Raw genomic sequence first — 20,754 nt, forward strand, 5'->3', positions numbered from 1 at the left:
AGAGGAGAACCCTGCAACCAATGTGACCACTGTGGAGCTTATTTCCAGAATTGTCAAAAATGTCCCAAAAACTCATCAAGTGTAGAAAATTATATATAGTCAATAACGAGTTGTGTTGTATTCCATAGAAATGATTTTATTGTTTGACCAAATAAAGGTAACAAAATAAGGCAAATAAAATTCCAATCGCCAATCCATCCACCAATTTTGTCAACAGATCAAAACATATCATCATCATCTTCACCTGCCGGCTTCACTCTAGTTCCGGGGCAAAATACCAAGTTCAAGATTATTTTAAACACTCCCCACCCCTGACCAATGCCAAGGCTGAGGCCAGCATAACAATTTTTAAAAACAAAACAAAACAAAAAAACAACAAATTTTATAACATTAAATTATTATAAATCAAAGGTCTTGGGGTGTCTGATAGCTCTACCCGATTAGGACCGTGAAACAACACAGTCAGGTTCAGGGGTTCGATCAGTATTCTCTGATACTGGATTCTCAATTTCTATTCCATTTTCATCTTTTGAAACTTCAAGCTTATGAAGCTTCTGGACAGCTATAATTAATTCCCCTTTCTCAGTTTTCACTCCAACTGATCTAAAAGTCCATCTTTGCTTTGGATCAACCTACATACCCTCCCCAATGACCATTTCATTCTTGGTGTGTTTTCATCTCTAATAAGGACCAGAGAACCAACTTGAAGTTTATTACTATTTCTAACATGCCCCACAGTGGGAAGATTTCTAATATAATCTTTACGCCAGATTCTCCAGAATTCATCAAGAGCCAAAAGATGGTTCTTGTGCGCAACATTAAACTCATTCGCATGCTGAGGGGTTCGAGTTTTGATATGAGAAGTATCAAAGGGTGAGTTTCGCCCAAGCGAGAAGTGAGAAGGAGTCAGAGGTTCCACATCTTCATCAACATAAGTCAAATACACGCTTCAACTTCATACAATGTTGTTTCAAGTTCAGATTTTCTAACCATTTCCCTACCAATGGATTTTCAAAGAGCAGACTTAGTTGACCAACGAGTCGTTCCCACCAACCTCCATGCCAGGGGGCCAAAGGAATGCTGAATTTCCAGACTGGCGCAGCATGACCTAAATGGTGTTGCAGAAGGCCGCTTGCATCCTTAAACGTTTTGGCATTATCTGAGTAAATGACAGATGGCACTCCTCTTCGAGCGCAGAGCCGTCTAAACGCCATTATTAAGTCATTTAATGATAGAGAAGACACCAGTTCTAAATGTAAAGCTCTGATAACTGCGCATGTGATCAGTAGAATGTAGTGCTTCTTTTCACCCATGTCTGAGCAATACAGAGGGCCAGCATGGTCCACACCCATAATGGAAAATGGGGGCGAACGATCAATTCTATCAGAAGGTAAGGGAGCAAATTTTACATTACATGCCCTAGAATCTTGTCTTTGACAATCAACACATTGGTGGCAAATTTCTTACAAAGAGATCTCAAACCAATTATCCAATAATTACTTCTTAAAGATGAAAGCAAAACAGATACACCTGTATGTTTCATCAAATTATGTTGGAATCTAACCAATAACATAGCTAAGTGGCATTTTGGCAAAACAATAGAATGTTTTTCATCATATGAAAGTACATGAGACATTTGTAATCTTCCGCCAACTCTTAACAAACCATTTTGATCGATGAAAGGAGACAATTTGTAAAGAAGTGAACGTTTGTTCACAGCTTTACCCTCTTTCAAACAATGAATTTCATCACTAAAATTTGCTTCTTCAACAAGTTTTATTATGCAGGTTTTTGCAGTTTCCAGTTCATCAGGATCAAAGTGGTCTGTCTTTCTTACCTTATCATAATTAGAGTTGCGGGACTGTTTTAAGTTGTCAACAAATCTTAGCACCCATCCCACAACCCTAATGGCTTTTGTTAATTTGCCAAATCGTTCAAAATCAACAACAGAGATGGCACCCCCGATAGCTACATTGAATGGGTTTGTTCGAACCATCTCATAGATTTCTGGGTTCATCTCTTCATGAATTTGACATGAATCATTGATTTCAATGTATCCAGGACCTTGGAGCCATTTGTCTGAATTCATCAACTCGTGGATAGATATGCCACGGGTAAGCATGTCCGCAGGGTTTCTAACTCTTGGACAGTGACTCCAACTGGACGGAATTGTCAGAGTTTGTATTTCAGTTGCTCTATTTCTGACAAATTGCTTCCACTTCTCAGGATCAGACTTGATCCATTGTACCGCAATTGTGGAATCTGTGTAACACGAATAAGGTGTGTCTGAAGGCAACACCAATGCAGACCTTACAAAAGAAAGCAGTCTGGCTCCTAACACTGCACCTAATGATTCCATTCTTGGAATTGTGTTTTTCTTCAAGGGGGCCACCCTAACCCTAGATGCAACCAAAGATAATTTCTCACATCCATCATCACACACTTTCAAATACACACAGCACTCGTTCAGAGGCATCTGAAAAAACAAGTAGTTCAATACTGTTACAATTCTTCCATGATGTCACTGCAAGACATCTTGGAATCTTCCATTGACTTATTTCTTTAAATTCATGAGCCCACTGACTCATTTTGTTTTGTAAAGCTTGGGGCAAAGGGTTATCCCAGGCTAAGCCTAATATCCACAAATCCTGAAATAGAATTTTGACCATTATGGTAAAGGGGTTTAGGAAACGCATCGGGTCATAGATCCTCGCTATAAAGCTCAGGACAAGGCGCTTAATGTAATGCAGACTTTCAAGTTCAGGGACTGTTTCAAAGTAGAAACAGTCTTCTTTGATAGACCAATGCATTCCTAGTATTTTCGATGATGGGAATTCAGCAGAGTCAGCATCAAAGTCAAATTCTTTGTAGGTGCTTTGAGATGCAGAAGACGAATTAGAGCCCCATTTAGCAAGGGGAAAACATCCTTGATTCATTATATCACTTGCCCTGGTGACCATTTGCTCTATTTCCTCCTAGGTATCTGCACCAGAGAGCCAATCATCAACATACAAATTGTTTTTCAAGTCATTCACAACAACAGAATTTTGCAAATGTAATTTGATTGTAGCATTCAAAAGAAATGGGCTACTAGCATTCCCAAAGACCACACGGTCAAATCTAATAACCTTCATCTGGTCATTGACATCCCAAATGAATCTATGAACATTTTGATCAACTTTACTCACTTTGATTTGTAAAAATGCCTTTGTAATATCTGAAGTTAGTCCAAATCTCCTTCTGCGAAATTGCAGCATTATCTCGATCAGATTCGGGATGAGATTTGGCCCTTTTGACATGCAATCATTCAAAGATAAACCATTGGGACCTTTCACGGAACCATTAAACACTGGTCGTATTTTGGTCGTCACGCTACTTTCTCGCACCACTGGCCTATGTGGCAAATAGAATGTGGGATTGCGAGTTTCTATTTCATGCGGAGGTACCTCGTGGATAATACCACTGGTCTCCATCTCTGATAAAATAGTTTTGTAAGCTGTGCGTAAAGAAGGGTTCGAATCCTGGTGAAGTTGGCAGATCTTATCTTAGCAATCATTAGATTATCCACTTTTCACGTTGACCATCTAACCATGGCAATTGAACAACATAACGTTCTCCATCAAATTGACACGTCCTATTGAAATGATCAACGACTTTAGCATCTGAATCAAATACATCATGTACATCATCTGAAATGCCAATGGCATCTAGATCCCAAAGCTTATGACAAAGCTGATCCGGAATATCAGTCATGCACAAGAGTTGTTGGCCAATGTGAGTATGATCACCCCCTTTTACACCCTTTGCCCAAGAGTCTGAGATTATCCACCCAAACGTGGTCTCTTGTGCAGACAGATATTCTGTTATTGAACATACATTTGGTTTCACAAATTTCCAAGAATAATGTAAACCAACAAGAATATCAATTTTCAAAGGACTGTCACTGTCCACACATGATCCTTCAGCCAATTTCAAACCTTTCCCTTGTATTATTCTGACAATTTCAGGGGGTAATTTGGGTTTTTGGATAGGGGCACAGATCATGGGTGACTCAATGACATTCATTTCTTCAGTTCCATTATTATCATGACAGACTAGTGATAATTTGTATTTCTGTCTAATCACTGGCAGATGTGGTTTTGATTGTCCAAAGGTAGCCACAGGAATCTTCTCCCTGCCAACAACTGCTAAATTCAATTTTAGAATGCACGCAGAAGAAATGTAACTTCTGTCTGAGCCGCTGTCAAAGAGAATATTGACTTTCATGGTGTATTTACTATCACTATTCACCGCCGCAATAAGAGCAGCCTGAAGAATTGTTACACATGATTTCACTGGTACGGCTTTCACATGTATAGACTGAGTCTGGTCGAGCTCTGGATCATTATTCACAGTGGATTGTTCGACGAGGTACATAGGAAATGGTGGTGCCTTCCACCACACGAATCACATCTGGCCTGGGATCTGCAGTCCTTAATCCGACGAGGACCCATGCACAGGAAACATAAACCCTTCTCATAACACTGCGTTTTGCGGCCGTTGAGATTTAGTTGCTGCCAAGAATGACACTTCACCGTTCGGTGGTGTTTGCCGCACACGCTACAGTTGTTTGGGTAAACTCGATGCGAATTGGTGTGAAGAGTTGATGTTGTGTATCGGGCACCGTTTCGCTCTGGTTTTGGATTGGATTGCTCTGCACGGAATGTTTGTGACCGTTCTCGACTGAGGATTTTCGAGTGGGAAATAAAAGGAGATCCTCCAAGTTGCTTTCCTTTCCCTCCCCTTCACGAGCTCACTCTAAACGTATGTTCTCCGGCAGTTTGTGGAGGACGAGAGGGTGCAATATAACACCATAAGTGTCACCACTGACACCTAGGGCCTCAAGGCTTCTGATGTGCGTCTGTTAATTTATCTTAGATTGTCCATAAATCGACGGTAGAATGGCCTGGACAAGACAGGTTCAGCAACTGTTGAATGTGAGCGAAAACGATACGCTCTTTCCTATCGAATCGTTGTTGAAGGATGGATCTGGCTGTTTCGTAGTTGTCATCTGTCAGGGGGCGGCCCATAGATGGCAGAGGGTGCTTCTCCCTTCAGTAGTGACTGCAGGTATGTAAATTTATGATGTCTGGGATGTTTGCATGATGAACAATGGCAGTAAATTTATCCCAAAACGTAAGCCATTGGCTGTGGCCACCACTGAATTTTGGCAGTTCTAACATTGGTAACTTTGCTAACTGCGGTGTTGTTGCCGTCTACGAATCGTGTTCGTTAACTGACGAACTGTTTGACTTAAACTTGTCGTCCATGAATTCTTTCGCTCTTACGAGAGCCTTTTCCTTATAATAATAATAATAATAATAATAATAATAATAATAATAATAATAATAATAATAATAATATAATAATAATAATAATAATATAATAATAAATAATAATAATAATAATAATAATAATAAAAATAATAATAATAATAATAATATAATAATAATAACATAATAATAATAATAATACTTTATTGCATCCCAAAAAGGAAATTTTTTGTACAGACGTGTTATAATTTACACAATAAGATAAAAATACAATGGAAATAGGATGTATATATAAAAAAGGAACAGCTCCATAACCAGAGCTGCGCTTTATAATATGAATAATTTCAACACTGTAAAATAGTTAAAACTGTCACTATAAATTGAAAATTGAAAAGGTTGCAAAACAAATAAATTAATAAATTAATATTTACATTTTTTGAAAGCAAAAATGCGAAATAATTATATAAAATGATTATTGCTTGTTGTTATAAAGCCTAATACTGGACGGCAGAAAAGATTTTCGGTATCTGTTTTCGTTGAAATAGAGAAAGGGCGACCACTTCTTTCTGACATAATAACTGATGGTCTCAGTGGATGATACTGGTCATTTAATATTTTAGTTATTTTATTTATACAAAATTTCTCGTATAAAAGATCTACATCGTCAACATCATTTATATAGCGTTTAATGGATTTTTTAATATTTGAATTTATTTTGTTCCTTTCCACTGCTAAGCAATTGCCTCCCCAAGCTGTTATACAAAATGACAAAACACTTTCGATTGCTGCTCTATAAAATAATGTGCAGAGGGTTATATCTATTTTAAACTGAGAGAGTTTTGACAACAAAATATGTACTTCTGCACATCTTATGCCTAATTATTTCCAAGTGTTCATCCCACTTGAGCCTGTCATCAATTGTTACACCAAGGTATTTGTAGTGAGGAACTCGCTGGACGAATTGGTCCTTTAATTTTAACGGTTCTATTATTGGGGAAATATCACCCCAAAAAATATTAAAGCCAGCTCACAAGACTGCTAGAAAAACCATAGAAGACAGAGTTGAAAAGATGAAATTCGAATATGGAATTAGAAGAGGCAACAAAGTGCATTTTGAAGACAGTAATGAAAAAATTAAAACGTTTTTATAACTGAATGCAATCCTGATCAGTCCTGCCAGCATCATTGCAGATTTAATTTTCGGTGCAGTGTTATGTGTCAAAAACAGACACAAACTTTAAGAAGAATGGTCAATCAGAAGCCTCCAACTCTGTCACGACTCATTTCTGTTGCTATGTACAAACAGAAAAACCCCAGACCATGGAAAGAAACAACAAAGTATGACTGTCTGGAGCAACATCACGGTCTGTATCACTTGAGCAAAATAGCAACGAGTCGACGCCACCACTGTCAACATGGAAGTGGCAGTGATGAAGGGGTTCAATTCCAAAGAAAATGCCAGAGAAGCTCAGCCTGACGATACTGGACTGGAACCAAAGGCTGAAGGAGAAGGGGTAGAGGTGACGCCTCACCTCCCCATCAAAGGGTAGAGGTTTTACCTTCCCACCAGGAAACTTCTCACATCATGATGACTCAAGGGCACAAGGGACTACTAGAGACACCTGGAGCAGACACCATGCACATGGAGCCTGATGACACCCCAAGATATCACAGGTTTGATGACAGCTGAAAAAAGTCCCCTGAACCCAAGACCTGATGATACCAGGGTTGGAACCCCTCAGAATCACAGGCTTGATGATACCTGGTGTAAGCCCCCCTGAACCCAGATTTCCGATGATACCAGGGATGGTACCCCTCGAATCACAGGCGAGGAAGGGAGAGAGCTACCCAGAGGCCCATCTGATAATGGCTTAAGAACCCGACCCAGCCTGATAGAACCAGAATAAGCCAAGATGTGAGAAAAAAACCCATTAGGGTATCATGACGACCATGTGGGCCAGGAAACCATGGTAGTGGTACCCCTAATGAACTGATAACATGAACACATGGTAATTCACCTCAAGCAGGCGAGGGAGGGAATTATGGATATACATCAGAAGATATTTTACTACCTCGATCAGGTGAGTCAGAAGCATAAGCTTCAAAATGATGATGGATATCACCTTGTGGCAGGACCTGTATTATAAACATTAACATGAATTGGTAACTGACATGGTTCAACTATGTTTTTTTTTATTTCTGACATTATCTCTTGTGAATTAATTAATAAAGAGCTCCCCTGGTCTGCTAGCAACAATGTAAATACTAAATAAGTTCAATTTTCAGCTGCATTGTTTTAAAGAAAAAATGAGACATATCCACCCATTTACAAGTGCAGCATGCAACCACTGATATTGTCTTACAATTTTGATTGCTTATACCCCCAATGAAATTTAAAATATTACATCCCTCCTAACATGTTATCTTTTATTAATTTTGGTCCAACTTTCATAAGTACTATGTTCTGAAATGGATATTTTCAGTAATGTTTTGCGGATTTTTATTTTATTTCAAGTTTTTTTAAAGGGATATTCATTGTATCCCCTGCTGATTTTTATTTCAAGTTTTCAAGCCCCGGGAAGGGAGATTTATTGTTTGTTGTTATTTCCCCCGTTTTATGGTTCAGGTGGAGCAACCCTTATAAGGTAAGAAGTTTCTTTTTTCGTTATAGGATGTCAAACTGGAAACTGAGGTTTGTTTTAGAAGGGGGAGGAATGTAGGAAATAATATGCCTTTTTATGTTGTGTGTGTGTGTGTTGGTGTGTACTCGATCGAGGATGTTGTGAGTTGTTGTCATGATGTTCAGTTCGTGATTGTGACGTCATATTTTGTTTGTCAGCGTATATAAGCGACAGTCGCCGCTTACTCGCTCTCTTTGACTTATTTGAATCACTTTATAACGTTTCGTATCACGAACAACAAAATCTAGGTATGGCTGTGCTTCGAGCCCCCCCCCCCCCCTCCACCCCGGGCAGTCTTGACTTTGTCTTCTTCCACAGACTTATCAAATTGAAAACTTCAAATTTAGTAATTTTAATTGTGTATAAACAGCCACAATATTATTATTATTATTATTATTATTATTATTATTATTATTATTATTATTTTTATTATTATTATTATTATTATTATTATTATTATTATTATTATTATTATTATTATTATTATTATTATTATTATTATTATTATTATTATTATCAAAATTTAAGTATTACTAAGAATTAAAAATTCGTAATGTTCAATTAAATGAAATTTGTCTAAAATTCGTAAAATTACGAAAAATTCGTAAGATTCGGCATGTATGGTATACTTCCAAGATCCTTTTCTTTCAAAACCATTCCTTGTCCTTTGAATTGTAGGGCTGGTCTATTGTTCATCGTCTATCATGTCTTGTAAAACTATAATTTTTTGACTGGTATCCCATTTTTTCCTTTCTACTAGCACTAAAATGACCTCAATGTTTTATAAGCGCCATCAAACCTTTAAAAACAAGGGTCCTTAAAAGAATGGAGAGTCATCTTCCTTGCTGCTCGCGCCGATATTGTCTACACCAAAAGTGTTCCAAGCTTTAACCCTATAAGTAGGAACCAAAATAAAAAAAATACCCCCCCTCTCTCTCTCTCTCTCTCTCTCTCTCTCTCTCTCTCTCTCTCTCTCTCTCTCTCTCTATCACTATCTATCTATACTTTACATATCTCTCTCTCTCTATCTCTAATCTCTCCCACCACCACCCCCCCCCCCCCCTTTCTCTCCCTTAAACATATTCAAGTCCCTGTAACTATAAAGTTGTTCTCTCTTTTTCTTTTTTTCTTTTTTAAAAAATTATTTTGGTTGGTTTGGTTTTGTTTGTTCGTTTTTGTTTCGTTTTTCTCCGGATTCATATTGCTACGTGCAAGAAATACACAAGGCAATACACTTTGATGTCTCACTGTGTTCTAAATTAAAATAATAATCTGAAAAGTGAGTAAATAATTTTTTTTAAATAAAGGTCGATCCAAGGAATTTACCCCATGGAAACCGTACGGTGCTCTTATTGGCCAGCCAACCAGCGGCCTCGATGAGAAAACCATCCGCCATTAAGACATGGGCTGGGAATTACGTTACTATAGTAAACAAGCGCTGATCGGCCGTTCATGAATCTAAGAAAATAACTTCCTGCTCGCTCGTTTAGCTCAAAATTATTCAAAACGATGTCTCTAAAATATATAAATGTGACTTCTTAGGGTTTTCTTCACGGTCAAAACCATACAACATTCTATTAATGATTACGTCCTAGGAAAAAAGGAATATTGACAGGTCGACCGAGAGTTGAACTCGTCAGACGACAAACATCAATGCGAAATGTAGAGAGTGTCAACCTCTTGTTTGTCTTGTCCTGTTCTATATAGAGAAACGGATAAATAGTATAGCCTCGTGTATGGGTGGTTGCGTGTCATAGTCATGTTTTAAAATTGTTTCTGTTGTTTATGTGTGTAGTGATGACTCTCTCACACTCACTGCATCACCATAGCAAAAGAGACGCCAACTTTAAATTTGGCTCACAGGAATTTCAGACACCACTCGTAGGAATTTCAATGCCGAAAGAGGAATTCCCGCACACAAGAAAAGGGAATCGGGATGGTATTTGGCATACATATTGTATAGTATCTAGTTCTAAACAGATAACTGATTAGAAATACAATTCCGAAATTTCCTTATTTCAAATGAAGTTAAGCTCCAAAACCCTATGGTAGTGATTGTAGTACTGGTGGTAGTGAGGATGATGTGGTGTTGGTGATTGTAATAGTATTGGTATTGATGATGATGTGGTGGTGGTGGTTGTAGTTGTAGTAGTAGTAGTGATCGTGATGATGATGATGATGATGATGATGATGATGATGATGATGATGATGTGGTGGTGGTGGTTGTAGTAGTAGTAGTGGTAGTGATGATGATCTGGTGGTGGTTGTTGCAGTAGTAGTTGTAATGGTGATGATATGGTGGTGGTGGTTACAGTAGTAGTGATAGTGATGACGATGTGATTGTAATGGTTGTAGTAGTAGTAGTGAATGTGATAATGTTGCTGCTGGTGGTTGTAGTAGTAGTGGTAGTGATATGATGTGGTGTGTGGTGGTGTAGTAGTAGTGATAGTGATGATGGGTGTGTGTGGTGGTGTAGTATAGTGTGTGATGTGTGGTGGTGTGTGTAGTAGTAGTATAGTGATGATGGTGGTTGTGGTTGTTAGTAGTGTGTGTGGTGTGGTTGTGTGTTGTAGTAGTAGTGGTATGATGATGATTGGTGGTGTGGTTGTAGTAGTAGTGATAGTGATGATGATGTGGTTGTGGTGTTGTAGTCAGTAGTGGTAGTGATGATATGGTGGTGTGGTTGAGTAGTAGTGTAGTGATGACGAGGTGGTGTGGTGGTTGTAGCAGTAGTGGTAATGATATGATATGGTGGTGGTGGTTGCAGTAGTAGTGGTAGTGATGACGATGTGGTTGTGGTGGTTGTAGTGTAGTGGTAAGTATGATATGTGGTGGTGGTGGTGTGAGTAGTCAGTGGTAGTGATAGATGTGGTGTGGTGGTTGTAGTAGTAGTGGTAGTGATGATATTGTGTGGTGGTTGTACTAGTAGGATAGTGATAATATTGTGGTGGTGGTTAGTTGGAATGTGTAGTGGGTCTAGTGATATGATGATATGTGGTGGTGGTTGTTAATAGTGGTCGGTATGATTGTGGTGGTGGTTGTAGTAGTGGGGTAGTGATGGTGTTGTAGTAGTGGTAGTGATGATGATGGTGTGGTGGTGGTTGTAGTAGTGATGATGATGTGGTGGTGGTGTAGTGGTAGTGATAATGATGTAGTGGTGGTGGTAGTGTAAAGGGGTTATGGTGGTTGTAGTAGCAGTGACAGTGATGATGTGGTGTTTGGAAAACACATTATAGGTTATTAAAATACATTATTACACACATTCTCTAACTTCATTTTTTGACAGCTTTATTGTGGCATAAATATACGCAACAGTTCGGAACCATTTTATTGTGGATCTTGAAATTGTTTGTTGTTTTTCTTGTGTCGTTATGTTGACATAGAGACCGAATTAATGGTAATGCTTACATTCCCAGCCCATGATAAAATGGCGCTGAATGCTTTCATTGGTGGACACTTTTAAGGCTCCGTACGTATTCTCATTCGTTTAATTCTATGGGTCGATCAAACTTCTTGGGTCACCAGGAATGGCGTCAACGTGCTAAACTTGAAAATTAAGAATTTTTTGCCAAGGGAGTACACAGGCGTGCTCGAGGCCAGTGATGATGTGAAAAGTGACCAAATAGAACTTTACTTGGGCAAACAATACTATAACTCTGATCTCCTTGGAAAACTCATCGGTTTTGATAATCATACAAATTCTAACGGACTAGGAAACATTAAAAAAAAAGATATAAATGTTAATTTTAAATTAATTATAGAAAAAAAGTATTCTCTGTGTGGCCAAATTGGTCAGGCCAATGGCTATCTGGCAACCATGGTAAGAATTTGTCTATTTCAGGCTCCCGATTTCGAACAACTATCAAGACTTTTCGAGAGTAAATAAAACGCTGTAAATGATATTATTAAGCCGTCAAATTGTCATAAATGTTATGCTTGTCCACTTCTGATGATGACTAACCTACAATAGGCTCAGTATCAATGTCGTCATTATCGATTAATGTAACAAGTATAGACGATAATTGATCCTTTTTAAATATTTTTATTTCCGGTGGACTGAATACACAGCTATGTTTTCAGTCCACTGATGGACTGAAAACACAGTTCCAAATTCAAAACACAACTCACAACAGGAATTTTCTACTTTCACTTTCTTTAGTCTTTGCCATCGATGTCCCAGTCCCATGCGAGCTCAACAGTAAAAAACAAACACGAAATACAGAATCATCATTTTATCTAGTTTTGGTTTTTCGTCAGTGAGCGGCAGTGAGCAGCAGTATTTGATTTCTTCTTAAAAAGGTTACATGTATCAATTAAAGACTTTACAAAAGTCTAAAATACGGTAGAAAAAAAAATTAAAAACATAACTGATAACTGCCAATCTGGCCACATCTCATGTTGGGATGGCTAGATTCCGAACCGCAACTCGGAACAAAATCTGGTCATTGCTAAAAATAGCAAAACCTATATGTTTTGAGAAGGCCATGTTTTAGGTCGAATTTCAATAGCAAGAGACTGTGTATTTGTGACAGAAGACAATAATTTCAAAAAATGCCTTTAGGTGTGACATTTATCAAGAGGACATATTGCTAAATTTAAGATATTTTCAAAGTTTCTGTGTGGTCACCCTTATACGGGTTTCCACAATGATCATCCTAATTCAGCAAGTTGTGTAAAGATCACTGTTTAATGGCTTTTCATAATTAATTCTCAAAACTAACTGAGAAGAAACTTCGAACTGAAATATATACAATGGTACTGCTTTTTAACTGCTAAGTCTAAAATTAGAATGGGAATTATCGATTGTAATAAGGCGACCGATTTGGTCGCCTTCACGGGCGTGGCTCTATTGGTTCAAATGGTGCCTGGCACCGCATCCATCTTTTAAAAATGGATAACAGCATTTTTTTAAAATATAAAACTGAGAAATGGTAAATACCGCCTTTTGTCAACAATGCGAAATATACTCCCTTTCTCTCACAACGCCTTCTATCCACGCTTCTATCCCGATTCACACAATCCGTTGATGACTGCGACTGTGTACCATCGCTGGGCGAGTGACTGGATTTCCCCACGCATGGAGCGGATTTTCCTTGGATCCATTTAACTCTTTAGTTGCCACGTTCGCCGTACGGCGACCAAAAAAAAAGGTCGCTGAGTTGCCACGTTCGCCCCACGGCGACGAGTCAATGACCGCTGTTATCGAGGCGAATAATTAATTCTACGAGCAGTAATTATACTGCTGAACTGCCATACATCTCACTGACGGCTATTGACAGCATTTTCTCGTGCATTCCATAGAATTAAACGAATGAGAATACGTACGAAGCCTAAAAAGTGTCCACCAATGAAAGCATTCAGCGCCATTTTGTTGTTGGCTGAGAATGTAGTAATTACCATTCATTCGGTATCTATGTCAACATAACGACACAAGAAAAACAACAAACAATATCAAAATCCACAATAAAATGTTTCAGAACTGGTGCGTATATTTATGGCACAACGAAGCTGTCAAAAAATGAAGTTAGAGAATGTGTGTAATCATGTATTATAATAACCTGTAATGTGTTTTCCAACCACCACATCATCTACTACTACAACCACCACCACAATATCATCACTAACACTACTACTACAACCACCAGCCCCACATCATTATCACTACCACTACTACTACACCACCACCAGCACATCATCATCACTACCACTACTACAATCACCACAACCACATCGTCATCACTACCACTACTACTGCAACCACGACCACCATATCATCATCATTACCACTACTACCACAACCACCACCACCACTACTACTACAACCACCACCACATCACTACCTCAACTACTACAACCACCACCACAATAGCATCACTACCACTACTACTACAACCACCACAACCACATCGTCATCACGACCACTACTACTACAACCATCACCATATCATTACCATTACCACTACTACTACAACCACCACTACCACCATATCATTACCATTACCACTACTACTACAACCACCACAACCACATCGTCATCACTACCACTACTACTGCAACCACCACTACCAACATATCATCACCATTACAACTACTACTAAAACCACCACAACCACATCATCATCACTACCACTACTACTACAACCACCACCACATCATCATCACTATCACTACTACTACAACTACAACCACCACCACATTATCATCACTACCACTACTACTACTGCAACCACCACCACCATATCATCATCATTGAAATATTTTTTTTTTAATTGAGCTTTATATAGTGCAATATCTACTAAATGTGCTCAAAACGCTTTACAAGGGGTCCCTGGTCAACATTTAACATGTAGGACGGGACATGATTTTTCGGACAAAGACAACTCTGTTAACGGCCATGTACTCATTTTACACCTGAGTACGGTGAGAGAATGTGAGTAAAGAGCCTTTTCCAAGGACTCAACTATGCGCCGAGCGCGAGGCTCGAACCCAGGACTTTCCGATCCGGAAGCGAGTGTCATACTACTAGACCACATAGCCGCATCATTACCACTACTACTACAAACACCACCACCACATCATCATCACGACCACTACTACTACAACCACCACCACCACCATATCATTACCATTACCACTACTACTACAACCACCACCACATCATCATCACTACCACTACTACTACAACTACAATCATCACCACCACCACATCATCATCACTATTACTACTACAACTACAACCACCACCAACACCACATCACCTCACTAACACTCAGTACTACAATCACTACCATTAGGTTTTGGAGCTTTACTTCATTTGAAATAAGGAAACTTCGGAATTGTATTTGGCATTGTGTTTATATATCATAATATAATTCTAATCAGTTATCTATTTAGAACTAGATACTATACAATATGTATGCCAAATACCACCCCAATTCCCTTTTCTTGTGTGCGGGAATTCCTCTTTCAGCATTGAAATTGAGTGTGAGAGAGTCATCACTACACACATAAACAACAGAAACAATTTAAAAACAAGACTATGACACGCAACCACTCACACACGAGACTATACTATTTATCCTTTTCTCTATATAGAATAGGACAAGACAAACAATAGCTTGACTCTCGCTACACTTCGCATTGATGTTTGTCGTCTCACGAGTTCAACTCTCGGTCGACCTGTCAATATTCCTTTTTGCCTCGGACGTAATCATTAATAGAATGTTGTGTGGTTTTGACCGTGAAGAAAATCTTAAGAAGTCACATTTATATCATTTTAGAGAGATCGTTTTGAATAATTTTGAGTTAAACGAGCGAGCAGCAACTTGTTTTCATGAACGGCCGATCAGCGCTTGTTTACTATGATAACGCGATTCCCAGCCAACGTCAAAATGGCGGATATTTTTCTCATCGAGGCCGCTGGTTGGTTAGCCAATAAGAGCACCGTACGGTTTCCATTGGGTAAATTCCTTGGTGCATTCATGATTTAAATTCGATTTTTACATTGTTTTTTTCGTAATTTTCCGTTGCCAAGGCTTTGTTTGTATTCCACAATGGAATCAGATGAAGAGATCGATGTGTATAGACATGATAGTGACTCGGGAGATGAATTTTTATCAGAATTGGAGATTACGGACATTGAATCTAGTTCGAGGAGTGAAGAGGGAGGGTCAGACAGTGATTTTAGTGATGTTCCAGGTGTCGTGGGGACAATTTACAGAATGTAAACAGAAGGGGGCGTGGCACAAATGCTCGAGATGATGGTAACCAATGGATATGGAATGTATTGACACATGAAGAGACTCATTATCCAGCTGAATGGCTCATTGAGGTTGAAAACAATTCTGGAGCGCAAGGAATGTTGGGTTTAATGAAGAAAAGGTTATCTTGTGAAGTATTTTCAGCTTTTTTTCCCCCGATATTTTGGAAGAGGAAATATGTTACTTATTTTTTCTCCCTCCCACCCCACACAAAGAAGAAAAAAAAACACAGTAAATGAAGAGATATCAATATGATATTTTCTGTACTTTTTGTTCAATCATTACTCAACAACATACAACAATAAAAAACATTTTTATACATATATGGTGGAGATACAGGCCCATAAACACAGAAATGCATGAAAAATGAATATTAATTAGATATCCATGATGACCTAATTTGCATATCACATTACGTCAAACTGTACCTACATCTATTCTTATATACCTATGAAAATATGAAGTATGTGTGATGATTACTTTTTTTTTTAGTGATTTTGTTTCTGAAAGCACTCAATTTTCGTCCATTTTGGCCAAAAGGCTTGGCAACTGGGATTTCTTTTACTGCCAGGATGCTTGGCAACTAAAGAGTTAAGGCTATTGCTATCAGTGTTGCCACATTGACTACTTGAGAAAATGGCTCGAACTTTTACCATCTTCAAATACGAGAAAAAACCCGCCTCAGATGCCGAGAAATTTTTGCTCCAACTCTGGTGGACTGGGGAATAATAGCTAATGTTGGTCATTTACGTCATAGTATGGTAACTTCGAACATCTTTATTATCATCGAAATCCCGATTATTAACAAGTTTATTTGTTTCTCTCTCTTTGTCGTGATTATTATTATTATTATTATTATTATTATTATTATTATTATTATTATTATTATTATTATTATTATTATTATTATTATTATATATCTATAATTATAATATATTATCATCTATAATAATAATAATAATAATAATAATAATAATAATAATAATAATAATAATAATAATAATGATGATGATGATGATGATGATGATAATAATAATAATAATAATAATAATAATAATAATAATAAAATAATAATATTATAATATTATATTATTATTATTATTATTATTATTATTATTATTATTATTATTATCATTATTATTTTTTTTAAATTTTTTTAATTATTATTATCGGAGTGGCTATTCGTCAGTACTGACCCCCAGGCGCTGGCACCTGCGGGTCAGTACTGACGAACAGGCACCGGCGTCTGGGGGTCAGTACTGACTAATACTATTACTATTACTAGTACTGATGCCAATTGGTCAGTTTGACCTGGCCACGGGCGTTGACGGTACCAAAATTATGGAAAAATGCCATTTTTTAAAATAACTTGCTCTACGACAAATAAATCAGCATTTCCTGTCCCATACTAGTCGCAGGGAAGCCCTTGTTTTCACTAAATCTTTTTGTCGGTTTACGTGAGATTTGTTTAATAAATATATCAATTAATTAAACAAGTGAAATTGTCCAATCCTGAGAAAAAGACCAAATTTGGTGTTGAAACGCCAAACTGGAAGCCCTATATTTCGGTTCATCCAACGCGCATGCTCACTGCACTGATGCGTGGCGCTAGAACTGAAAGTGAAAGCTCTTTCATTGTCTCGTCTTTCTTCATTCCTGTCATTTGAAATTCGGCTTGCTCGCATCTTACTGAGACAGGAAAAGTAGAAAACGGTAAGGGCTGCCTGAAGCCGGTGATCGTAAAATACTAACGAAAGAGTGAAAATGAAAGGCTTCGTATGGGAACAAAACAGACAATGGACGTTTCGGGTACAAACCCTTCATTAACACAACAATACACAAATAAACGTGGAAAACAAATAAAATATAATGAAAAATAACTTTGTCGTCTGTACTCAATGGTGGTTGAGGTTGCAGTATGAATGAAATGTCAGCGTGGGTAGAGGATAGGGTGCCCCATGGGGGTGATCTGATTGATAAGAAAAGGTCAGCGTCAGGGAACAGAACCTTCCAGAAAATAATGGAAGATAAAGATATAGAGTAGTAAGTAGTAGTAGTAGTAGTAGTAGTAGTAGTAGTAGTAGTAGTAGTAGTGTAGTATATAGAGATAGTAGTAGCAGTAGTAGTAGTAGCAGTAGTGGTAGTAGTAGTGTGTAGTAGTAGTAATAGAATGGACAAAGTATTATGAAAGAATCGTAACAGGAAATATAACACATTTTCCTCTATTTTTCTTTAAATAAAGCTATAACGAAAATATACGGGAAAAAAACAATAAAAACAAAATAACCCAAAGAAATAGAATGGACAACATAAAATAAAATAGAATCTTACGGTGGCTTGAAATAACGAGTCATATCGTCATATGCCCCAACGGCATCTAACGCGTTAGAAATCAAACTTATCTAGGTGACCAAGTGTTACTGTGTGCCATCGGATAAGTTGGCCCGAGAGCCTGGAATTTTAATTGTTTTTTTTTTAAATGGTATACTTTTGGAAGTGACGAATAAGTGCGAAGAGGTCTTTGCACTGACGAACAGGTCCGATGTTCGTCAGTGCTGATCAATGGTGGGCGGTGGCACAGACCGAAGAGAGGTTGTCTGTGGGCGGTGGCACCTGTTGTTCAATACTGACCAATAGACACCAGGTTATTGGTCAGTACTGACCTCCAGGCACTGGCGTCTGTTCGTCAGTACTGACCCGCATGTGCTAGCGCCTGGGAGTCAGTACTGACCAATAGCCCTAGCCTATTATTATTGCTGCAAAAATTTATATGAAGGAATGTGAACGAATTAAGCAACACATATCTTGATAGTGATGCTATATGATCTTCGCGTGTATATGTGTGTTTGACTTTGTGTGTGTGTGTGTGTGTGTGTGTGTGTGCGCGCGTTCATCACAAGTGAGAGAGAGAGAGAGCGAGAGAGAGAGAGAGAGAGAGAGAGAGAGAGAGAGAGAGAGAGAGAGATCTTGTATGGTGTCATGTTTGATTTCCTAAGTGGAATGGCTTTTTACATTCCTACGCGTTGTAAGTTTTAAAAATAACCTTTGTTCGATTGACATTCAATGTCTGCATGTGTCCCTTAAGCCATTTTCCAAATTCCAATCAATATATTCGTTCGTGATTTCTATAAATAAACTATTTAAAAGATTTGCAGGGATAGAAACATCACCATGCAAATTTACTTTTCAATTATGTACGTATGTATTTTCTTTAATTTTTTTTCTTTCTTTTATATTTACAAATATAGTATGTGTAAGTCATTTTCGTCTGGCACCACTTTATACTGTAAGGATGCCATGCCGCTGGTCGCCTTAATTCAAAAGTTATCTGAAAACCAGGTTTAAGAAGACCAAATGTCACCCTTATACTGGATTAGTAGGTATATGTATGTATATATATATATATATATATATATATATATATATATATATATATATATATAGATGGCTTACTGACTGACTTAAGGCCTTTCGCTTCCTAATCATCCGATCGGGACGCCTCTCTAATCATCTGTGTCATTTCCTTGCACAGTTCACGGTCTTTTGCTGTGGATGCTAAGTTCATAAGGTCTTCCTTTTATTTTAATTCTTTGTTATTTTGAAGGCGTTTTAGGTCTCGATTGAGGACAGTATAAATTGACGCGGGTGGTCTACCTTGATATTTATTGTGTCCAGATGGGGTGAAAAACGTAGTCATGGCTTTATTAGCGGGTATATTTTCATCTCTTCTGAGTATATGCCGAAGAAGCCGCCATCTTGCCTCCAGGATTTGAATGGATACGGGTCTTTCATTACATTTTTCATACAGTATTTTATTGCTTATTTTTGTGGGGTATCGTATATTCAGGACTCTTCTCAGTTGTTTTCTATGGAATCTGTCTAATCTTTGCTCTTCGGCTCCAGTCAGTGCCCATGTTCCGCAATTGTATATACACGGATTGCACAAGGGTTGTGTATAATTTGATTTTAGTATTTGATTTAGTTTTATCTTTTCTAATCCATATATGTAATAATTTATTCAGTGCAGCAGTGGATAAACGTTTTCTTCTTTCTACATCTTCCTTATCTCCTATTAATGATCCTACTTTTTTCGTGGCTCTCCATCCATCTTTCATTCCGGTCAACATGGCTGACACCTGCTGGCACTGAGCCTCGGCTCAGTGAATTGTCTTTTGCCTCACTTATCAAATGCTTTTGGAGGATAAAAATATTTTTTAATATTGGCACGTTAAATGTAAGATATATATATATATATATATATATATATATATATATATATATATATATATATATATATATATATATATATATAACTATCAGCAAATGATTTCAGATAGGGCCTAGGTGATACCAAAACATGGACATAAGGCCACCTGGAAAGGGCAAATGGTTCAGAGGGACGTGGAAGGGGTGTCCAACATTCCACCGCCCTAAGGAAAATTCCACTTAACACTCATCTTTACCTCCATCATTTCTAATTCCATCATAGCCACCAAACACCACCACCACCACTACCACCACCACTAACATCGTCAGTATCATCAAAAAATGTTCGCCATCATAGTCCCCTTTTTAAAAAATCTTTTCATTATCACCAACTTCATTCGTTTGCATTTCTCTGACATAAAATAAGAAAGCAACGGAACTCCATCTTAATGTTTATTTTAGAAAATAAGTTTATATGCTGAACAACAGCTACAACGCTCCAGTCATATGTTATGTTGATATTGTAACACTACATGGCCAAACAGTAGACTAGTCCATTCCCATTTGATTGGCATAACACTTTTGGTATTTCAAATCTTGCTGTGATTTTATGATCATAAGTATAAGCAAGTCAGTGTACAAAGCTGTATGATACAATGAGCAATTTACTGTATTTGCCTCTCATTGAAATTAATTCATTATGGTGATATCATATGGCTAAGCGCTCGCTGTAACAACATTTGAGATTAACTTTACGGTGGTGTCCAGAAACTGTACTTTTTCCGGCACAACAAA

General features: G+C 37.8%; 3 protein-coding genes across 3 annotated transcripts; all 3 read right to left on the bottom strand.

Moving 5' to 3' along the window:
- Window positions 1-1,405: 1,405 nt before the first annotated feature.
- On the bottom strand, window positions 1,406-2,359 carry LOC144975093 (uncharacterized). Its single transcript, XM_078918858.1, has one exon. It carries the CDS (start codon window positions 2,357-2,359, stop codon window positions 1,406-1,408), a length of 954 nt encoding a protein of 317 aa, XP_078774984.1.
- A 616-nt stretch (window positions 2,360-2,975) lies between these two features.
- On the bottom strand, window positions 2,976-3,473 carry LOC144975156 (uncharacterized). Its single transcript, XM_078918984.1, has one exon. The coding sequence runs from the start codon at window positions 3,471-3,473 to the stop codon at window positions 2,976-2,978; it is 498 nt and encodes a 165-aa protein (XP_078775110.1).
- Window positions 3,474-3,555: 82 nt separating this feature from the next.
- LOC144975217 (uncharacterized) lies at window positions 3,556-4,416 on the bottom strand. Its single transcript, XM_078919119.1, has one exon. It carries the CDS (start codon window positions 4,414-4,416, stop codon window positions 3,556-3,558), a length of 861 nt encoding a protein of 286 aa, XP_078775245.1.
- Between the last annotated feature and the right edge of the window lie 16,338 nt (window positions 4,417-20,754).

Source organism: Berghia stephanieae, chromosome 1 (genome assembly GCF_034508935.2).
Source record: "Berghia stephanieae isolate SIO BIC M18660-M18661 chromosome 1, UCSD_Bste_1.3, whole genome shotgun sequence".
NCBI lineage: Eukaryota > Metazoa > Mollusca > Gastropoda > Nudibranchia > Aeolidiidae > Berghia > Berghia stephanieae.

Excerpts from the sequence above, each read along its gene's own strand:
- LOC144975093 (XM_078918858.1), bottom strand. The coding sequence starts at position 2,359 with ATGGAATCATTAGGTGCAGTGTTAGGAGCCAGACTGCTTTCTTTTGTA.
- LOC144975156 (XM_078918984.1), bottom strand. The coding sequence starts at position 3,473 with ATGGAGACCAGTGGTATTATCCACGAGGTACCTCCGCATGAAATAGAA.
- LOC144975217 (XM_078919119.1), bottom strand. The coding sequence starts at position 4,416 with ATGTACCTCGTCGAACAATCCACTGTGAATAATGATCCAGAGCTCGAC.